The sequence below is a fragment of the Malurus melanocephalus genome, unplaced genomic scaffold, assembly GCF_030028575.1.
Source record: "Malurus melanocephalus ecotype Western Australia unplaced genomic scaffold, MMel_1.1 scaffold_619, whole genome shotgun sequence".
In the NCBI taxonomy this organism is placed as follows: Eukaryota; Metazoa; Chordata; class Aves; order Passeriformes; family Maluridae; genus Malurus; species Malurus melanocephalus.
This window is the reverse complement of record NW_026623851.1, coordinates 34940-44155: the sequence shown is the minus strand read 5'-3', so window position 1 is coordinate 44155 and position 9216 is coordinate 34940. Positions and strand designations below refer to the sequence as shown.

Here is a 9216-nt window from a genome sequence, read left to right as displayed (position 1 = left end):
ATTATGCTCTTTTTTGCATACTGTGTAGACTTAAAAATCCAAGAAATGCAGACTAATAGATGAATAATATTATGAGTGCATGTCACAGTGGTTAGTGCTATCTTGCTTTGTAATAGCTCGTCTCTGAACCATTTTGGAACTTACTGGTTTAATTCTTAGAATGCAATCTGTTTGCCACAGGGATTTTGTCTGTGTGTGTTTAGTTTTAGAAGACATGCAAATAACTGGTCTTGGTCCTTTAAAAAAGTCTTTAATAGTTCCAAAACCAGAACCATAATAACAGTTTGGAGTTTTGATTTTAAATCTTACTTGACTAGTTCTAAATTACAAATGCCACCTAGTATGTTTGATTCGTGTTAAATGAGTTAGTTGAGCTTAGTTCATGTCACACAAAACAATCCTCATGATTTAAGTGTTTACATTTTTGTTGGTCAAGGATAGTGATGTCAGGCATCAGTTTGTGCGCTGGCAATCGGCATATGATTATCTTTAAAATAGATTTCAAACACTTGGCCAAACAACACAGGTTCGTAGAAAACAGTAGTAACAATAGTAACATTGATCAGAGATGGTTGATATAACTAATTTTTCAAATAGTCATGTTTTAACAGCGTGATTTGTAAATTATTTAAGGCATATCATGAAATGACTGATGCAGCACTAATGTAGTTCTTCACTAAAGATGAGCAATAAACAATGTGGCAGTCTTGTTTAWACCATATTTGCGGTAGGTGATGTCTGCTTTCCTCTGGGTGAGTACATTTTAGTTGTGACCATGGAAAGTGTGATGTCATAGGCCTGAATAACTTCAGCTTCTTAAACTTTACTTTAAAAAATGCATGTTGATAATGTGGTTTTTTGGCTTATTTCCTAAGGTGCTTCATTCTGAACATACAGTAAAGCTCTTGGAGTCTAAGGACAAAATCAGAATTGAACCACACTCTAAAAGAATGAAGTCAACAGAAGGGGCTTGTGAGAAACTCCCTGATGATGATAAAGGTATTCAGGAGGAAGTTGATATTGAGAGAACATCAGATGGTCAGATACCGACATGTACCTTAGATAACCAAAGGCAACATGAAATGCTGAAGCAAGAGAAAATACCTACTATTGTCTTGGGATCYTCGAGTGAAGTTCTCCCTGGAAATAATCCAGTGCTTAGTCAGCCAGTTGATTTAGAAACTGCGCAGAATGTAAATCCTTCATTTGCATCCATAAATGACTCAAAGGTTGAAGAGGAAGACCCTTTTGTTACAAGTAATGCTGCTGAAGATAATATTGAAAAAAGTAGTACATCATTCTCAGTAAGTAGAAACACATCAGATGAAGACTTTTTTACAAGCAAAGATTTTATAGGACCTATTTACAAGCCTACCAAAAGTAATGAACAGGACAAATCTGGTAATTACAATGAATGTAGGAACAGTGGAAGAGATGAAAATGAATTACATGAAAACAGGCCTAAAAGAAAGGAGGCAAAGAAGATGCAGGCTGTTTCAGCCACTGTACCAGAAATAGATGATGAACTGGATCAGTTCTATAAGGAAATTCACCAGCTGGAAAATGAAAATCTAGATGCTAATCTTGAGGAAAAAGAAACTGAAATTTCTCAAGAAAAACACTCTCCATTTAACTGTAGTCAAAGCTCACAAGGGAATTGTCTGCCTGTATTGTTGGGCAGTCCACAGTTATTTTATGAGAATGGACAGTGTTTTTGGGGGGAACAGAACAGCCAGGAAGCAAGCAATGAGCAACAGTTAGGTGTGGAAACAGGTGGCTGGAAAACTGAAAATCCCTTTAATGGCCAAGTAGATGCTTGGAACTGCTCACTGCCTGAATTCAGACCTGCTTGGCAGACTAGAGCGTCTTTCAGAAAACCTCAGGGATCTCTTCCTCCTAGTTTCAACCATCAATCCCATTTTCAGATATTTAATCCCCCACCACAAATCCCAGATGCTCTCCTGTCTCAGAATGGGGGACTTGCTTATGAAAAGTATCATCATTACTGTGGAAATACTGGTATCAACAGTCATGGACCATTGCTGGATCAAAATACTGACTATTCTGGTCATAGTGACATCCACACTACTCAGGTCTTCAGGAATGGAAATAATGGTCAGAATGGACTTCAAAATAATGGTTTCTGTGAAACCAGAGAACAGTGTTGGAAGGATCCAAAAGCTGACAATACMGGAGGAATGCACAGCTTTTCTTCATTGCAATTATGTGAAGAAAGATTCAGTTATTCACAGAAATTGCTTCTAATTTTAAGAGGCCTACCAGGTTCAGGGAAATCAACACTTTCTCGGTAAGTAAAGACTTAAAGCTTGAGAAGTTTATTCAAATAAAATTTTTAAAGAATTTAAATACCTCTGTAAGCACTAAGGAAGCTTCTTAGTTTGTAAATTAGGCTATTATAAAGCAGGAGTTTAATATTTGCTGTCATTTGTGCTTAAAGAGTGCAAGTGATGGTAAATATTAAAAAGATTTACTTGGGGGTTTTGTCTCCCTTAGAGTTTTGATGAACAGGAGCTTGTTTGTGTTAAAATGTTGAGCGTCCTTTAAATTGCATAATCTTTTATTCTGAAATGTTCAAGTAAAAAGTATGTGATGATCTGCTGCTTTTTTTAAATTTAATTCTTAGATTTCCTCATTTAAAAATAAAATCTACCATCAAATCTGACAACAGCTATTTGACTGAACCAGAAGTACATTTTCATGCCCATGCAAAAATTTTCAAAGGCCATTAGAAGAATGCTGCTACTCTGAAAATACTTCTTTTCAATGTATGGATGAAACTAAGTGTTGTCTCATTCCCTTTTTTCATAGTATGGTCTGTCAACTACTCTTGTTTATTTGTGAACAATGCACAAGAGAAGTTTTTTTTTTTTTTTTTCCTTCCAAATATACTTGTTGAATTCTGACAGGGGTAAAAGCAGATACCACCTCCAACTTGGATTTTCACTTTGTGATTCTTTGACCTAGTTTACAAAGCACAAAAAGTTGACAGATCACAGACACTACCTGTATTAAGTGAAAATATGTTTCTCTTGTGTATATATTAAAAAGTTACTAAATAAGTACTTAACTGATTGAATATCATCCAGAAACTGCAGCACAGATGGATGTCTTCGGTAGTTATCATCTGTTGTATGTGAGTAGTCTATGAAATGGGTAGACTGATCATGTTCTTATTTGTTTTTTATATAAAGGAGTGACTTTCTGATTGCAGTGGTCTCCGTATCATAGCTAGAAATCTCTAATAGGGATTTCTCTTACATGTTTAAGTAATTTTCACTATAATATTTCATAGTTACTGATTGCTGTATTTTGGAAACTTGCGTTTTTAAGGCTGCATGTGCCCATGTGGTATTGCAATAATTCCTTTTATATGTGAAAGCAACATGAAAAATTTAAAAAATTAGCCTGTGGAAAAAAATCATTCAGTTCAGGAATTGGATTACTTAATGTCAAGATACCAAATATAATTGTTTTCCATGTTTGATGGAAAATTGTCCATGACTCTTTCTCTAAATACATGACTCAATTTTCTGAAAAATTATAAATGTCTACAAGTTTTTAAGAATATTTTGTACTTTTTTTCATCTCATATTTGTACTTTTTTTCATCTCATTTGTACTTTTTTATCTCTTATTAATGAAATCAGTTACTAATTTTGTTTAGCAGATGGGAAAGTGAGCACTATGAGATCAAGGTTAAGAATAGTTACCAAAAGCGGGTGCAGAATTTGAACTGCATGGGACTTGTTTTTCAGTGTATTCAATTACATGCAGTTCAATATATTCAATATATTCAGGGCTTGGTTGCAATTGTTAATTCCCATGAAATAATGTCTCAGGGTCTTGGATACCTTGCGGAATAAACATCCCAGAATTAATGGGTGCCTGTGGGGAAAATACACGTTTTATTAGTTAAGTCTTATTGAAGTTGAAGATGTTTCTCTATGTTACTTACTGCAAAATCAGATGAATACAAAGCATCTCTTGGGAGTGGAGAAGAAACAACAAATGCAGAAATAGTAGAGAGGGGGAAAATATATTGCTTTAATTTGGATTAGAATTATTGGTAATATATACGGGTGTGCTTTTTATAGATCTGTTTGAAGACTGCAGTAAGTTTAGAAAGAGGTCACAGTTTATTTTAGCTATATTCCTTTTTTATGTGTTTCTCTGAAAATTAAAAGTCAATATATTTTTGTGTTTTTCTTTATTTAACAGTATTCTGCTTGGTGAGAGTTGTGATGGCATTGTACTCAGCACTGATGATTATTTTCGTCAGCAAGATGGATACACCTATAACGCTGCTCAGCTTGGTGATGCCCATGAGTGGAACCAGAAGAGAGGTTGGAATGTATAAGAGGAATCCTATTAAACTGTCTTTCATAGAGGAAATACATGTGTAGCATAATATGTACGAGTATTAAGAGTCTATATGAAAAGGAGTATATATATTTTAGCAAAGTATAAATAGAAGTATTTAAAGTTTCTTTGTACTTTGCTTTATAAATATGTATTCATTAAATTTTGAACTTCTACAAGGTTCAGAGTTAAAAGTAGATAATCTTGTTTGGTCAGGTTTTTGATTCTACTTTTCATTACTGCCTGTACCTTTTATTCTTTCTCTTAGAACAGAGTGTTTCAGTCAGAGTAGATTAGTGAAAAAAACATCTGGAGCAGTTTATTTTTATTTTGTTTGAGTTATATGTGGTTTATTAACTTGCATGATTTTTCGTTGCAGCAAAGCAAGCAGTTGAGCATGGAAAATCTCCAGTTATAATAGACAACACTAATACTCAAGCCTGGGAAATGAAACCATACGTGGAAGTGGTAGGTTTTGTTACATGATTGTCATCTGTAACAGTTTTTCAAACTTATGTGATAAGTTGATACATTTTATCCAGAAATGTTTTTTTAACTCATGTTTTTGAAGAGAGACTGATTATTGATAATGATTAGAAATTGGCGTGGCAATGGTTTACATCAGTTTAAGGATTGACTTGGTTTAATTTGCTTAGCCTGAAATGAAAGCTAAGACAGATACGGGGTAAGTGAATTTAAGCATACTGCTATTGCAGAGTATGCTGCATCTGTTTATTGTACTTATTTTGAACTTTTTTTCTTACATTTTATGTTAGAACGGTACACATCATGCATATTTCTTTGCTTGCTACAGGCTCTAGAAAAAGGATACAGAGTGGAATTCCATGAACCAGATACTTGGTGGAAGTTTGATCCTGAAGAATTAGAAAAGTAAGGTTTTTCTTAGAGAAATCATGGTACTTTAGAGAGAGAGAGAGAGAGAGAGAGAGAGAGGCAAATAAATATGCATGCATAAATATATATGCAGTAAGTTATATTTTACTCAAAATAGTTCTCAAATACTTTACTAGTAGTATGAAATGTAATTTATTTAAATAGGCATTTTGAGGTATACCTTTACATGGAAGTTTTATGGATTAACAAGCAAACAAATAAATACCAGCTCCGTCTTGTTGGCCTGGAAAGTCAGTATTAGAATTTTATTTGGCATCTGTCGATCTAGCTTAGAGTACTGTTGAACATGGGTCTTGGAACTTGTGGATTGAGTGCTTGGGAAGCTGCTTATTTTTCCTGGTTTATGTCCCTTTTTATGTCAGATATATCTGCTTTAGGAATTTATGAGGTATCAAATCAGGTCAGGGATATTTCCTTGTTCGAAATGTAGTGTAATACTTTCACAGTTGATGACAGAGTTCTCTCACTGGTTGTTGTTTTATATGCATCCAGCTTGCCTCTAATTGCTTCAGCTTTGTAAAGTAGCTTGCATTACTGACTTGGACTTTATTGTGTTTATAAATATTGTAAATTTTTCACCTTTTGCTCTTAAGCTACCACTAACTTGTATGTAGAGGTGGAGTTCTCTCTCTGTAGAATGATAGCAAGTTTATCTAGTTTGGGGTGCAGCAGAGCCAAGTTAGGAATCTTAGTAATCAGACACTTCTAAGATATGCAGCATGAGATTTCCATTAAATAAGACAGACTAATTTTCCAGGAAAATTCATATTTCCACATGATCTTAAAAAGTGAAGTGTTGTTACTGTGGAATTTTATTGTTCGATTATTAATTGTAGAAGTGAAGTCTATATCTCCCAGAGGAAAACACTTGAACTGTGAAGTGCTGTTACCAGTTTTTAAAAAGTTCCTAGAAATATTTTAGCAGTTCTGGTTACTTTAAATATTTGAATAGAGGTCCATTGTCTGGAAACTTTATTTCTGGGGATCTTAAGAAAGGTGGTAATGTAAATTTTCATTTTGTTCTTTAGTTGCTTTAGTAGAGGACTCTTTACAGTGTTGTTTCATCAGCAAACTTGCTGAGGGTGCACTTACGGAGGGTAGCATAGAAGCATCTAATAGTGACAGAGCTTTGCCTTSATCAATAGATTCTTTGTTCTTCCAAGCAAAACAGTCTTCCTCCTCCTGTCTTTTAGGAGCATTTGCTGATATGTCTGTGTTAGTTTAGATAGATGGCTTTATGCTCTCTCAGCATAGCCAAACTGCCAAACAATGAGTGAAGACATGCCTGAAGAGGAGATTCCGGTATTAAATGATATTATACAGTAAATTTATTTCCTTTTTACAAATCAGTTTCTGTGCTTGATGCAATTTTGCTGTTGATTTTATTATCCTGCGTTACTCTGCAAGGAAAAGTACTGCCCCTTTTATGAAGTGATTATTCACAAGTCCATTCATTTGTAGATGAGCACTTTATTTCCAGAGCACTTTGTATCCAGAGCACTTGAACTGTAATCTTTTCCTAGGAGTACTAAGATAGGGAAAATATTGAATAACTTTCTGCTTGCACCATGTGGCATTAGAAAACTTAGACTTCTTCTCATTTTTTTTTTGTCATGAGTGTGAAGTGCTTTATTAAACCCACATATTTCTAGAGCGTTAACTTTTTTCTTTACCCTTAACCTTGTTTGTATCTGTGAGTGAAATCAAAACTGTTAAGGCTCACTAAGTGATGAGATCAACAAGCTGCTGCTCCTGTAGTGTTTTAGCACAATACAGAAATTAGAAGCGTTTAAACAATGAGCCACATGTGATGATCACTCCAGCTTCTGGTGTTGTCTCAGGGAAGAGTGTCTGGGAGGGAAATGCTCTGCTTATGCATTTTCTTCACAGAAAGAAAGCTGATAAAATATACCTTACAGAGCCAGTTAATTTTGAGTAGTTCTGAGATCTGGACCAATTCTGCTTCCATTCTTAATGTGAAACTGAGGATACCAATCTTTTAAAATATTTCTGTATGGAGTATCCTCTTTCTGGTATAGCCTTTTGTTGCCAGTGTTGATTTCTTCTCTGTAGAACTGAGCAAGTTGGTAAGGCCCATACCTTTTCTGTGCCTGGGAGAAAGCACAAAGATGCAGAAATATATTCCCTATTGGTTTGACGTGGAAATAAGTTAGCTTGGACAAAGTTTCTTGGCAGTAAGAATGTATTGGGTTATGATAAATGCTTGTTTATGCTATCAAAATATTTTGTTTCTGTTTTATGTCTCTACTTTTAGATTCAGTTCTGTTACACTTCTGGCAATTCTCAGACATTCAGTTTGTGCATGAGTCTTGTGGTTTTCTTTAGGCATAGATTGAAATTCTCTGCTATCATGGATTTTAAGGTCCTATTCCCTAGATACCAAGGAGAAAGATACATTCTAATGTGAAGTGTAACATTTCTTCTTAATAAACCAGATTCTCACTGAGCACTGCGAGAGCAGGGCACCACTTTGGATACCTTCTCCCTTAYATGTGTTTACAGCAGGTGTCAATTACAACTAGTAGATGGAGGTGTTGTGAGCATGTTGTTCTGGTTCAGAACTTAAATTGCATCTTGTTCTGTAGGGAGGTTTCTTGATGAGAAAATATTTTGTCATTAAGTCTCGAAACCATGTAGTTGTGTTTTTTATGCTAGTTTGATCATTGCTTTCATGAGGAGTAGCCTGTGCTATTATTCATCCCTGTACCCATTAGCTAGTGTATCTTGTCAAATCTGAATAATAAATAGAAAGCCGTATCCTTCTRGGGTAATTCAGATGCGTAGTTACAATGAATAATATCACATTTATGTATGAAGAAGAATAACTGTATTGTGTACTGTTACTCAATATATGCAGCTATGAATTGTTAAAATAAACCTTAGCACAAGTTAAATACCTAGAGAATAAGGATATAGTGTAATGAAAGTAAAATTTTAAATACAAAAAGCAAGAAGAAAAAAATGGAGCATTTGTAGGTTTTTTTTATTAAAGATTATGCAATTTGTAGATATGTATACATATATAACTGTAAACATACCAGGCAATTTATTTAAATTTTTATTTTTGTAGGAGGAATAAACATGGGGTCACTCGTGAGAAGATTGCTCAGATGTTGGAACGATACGAATATGAAATATCCATCCCTGTTGTGATGAATTCAGTGCCACCTCCCCACAAAAACTCTCAAAGACCACCTCTGCAGAGAAGATATAGGTGGGAAGACAGTACAGACTCATGGAGATCTGTCAGTATTTCCAGTAGCCAGTAATACAGTTGCAATCAGTTAATGAGAATCTGTTATTTGCCCCTTTAAAACACATCATCACCTCCAATAAAGTAGTGATCTTCTGTATTTTAAACAGGCCTGTTTCAAGACCCATTTTCTTCTGGAGGTTGTTTTTTAATGGATTTGCATGTAAAAAAAATTGTACATTTAATGTTTTTTAAAACAATATTTATTAAAGTTGTAAGACCTTGGATTTTAGTAAAATGCTTAATATAGTATGGCATATAGCAGAGTCGTTCTTCATAAATTGAAGGCAATCATGTTGTCATATATTAGGTAACTGTTGAGCAGTTTTTTTTAAAGAAGGGGCCATATTGAGGATCTTTGAGAAATAAAGCCCCAGAAGAAGAGTTTATTCACATAATAATTAATTTTAATGATTGTTATTTAGTCTTCTTACCTTTTTGGAGACTTTTTGAAAGCAGTTATATCTTGGCCTGTCCTTTAGTTCTATTTGGCATGTATTGCGAACTGACAAAATTTTGGCACATGTTTTCTGGTTTCAGTTAAGAGGTTTAACTTTTTTAATTTTAAAAAAAAAAGTTTTTTGTTTGTTTATTTTGTTTGGTTAGGGGTTTTTTAGTGTGTTTTTGGTTTTGTGGGTTTTTTTTTTT

At 34.4% G+C, this 9216-nt stretch overlaps 1 protein-coding gene across 1 annotated transcript in view; it reads left to right on the top strand.

Moving 5' to 3' along the window:
• Window positions 1-884: 884 nt before the first annotated feature.
• Window positions 885-9216, top strand: part of N4BP2L2 (NEDD4 binding protein 2 like 2) — a 31457-nt gene continuing 23125 nt past the window's right edge. Inside the window, exons 1-5 of the mRNA XM_057383278.1 lie at window positions 885-2308; window positions 4239-4363; window positions 4759-4847; window positions 5194-5270; window positions 8386-8529. Of these exons, the coding sequence (XP_057239261.1) occupies window positions 951-2308; window positions 4239-4363; window positions 4759-4847; window positions 5194-5270; window positions 8386-8529 (1793 nt within the window). The 5' untranslated portion in view covers window positions 885-950. The remainder of the gene's footprint in view (window positions 2309-4238; window positions 4364-4758; window positions 4848-5193; window positions 5271-8385; window positions 8530-9216) is intronic.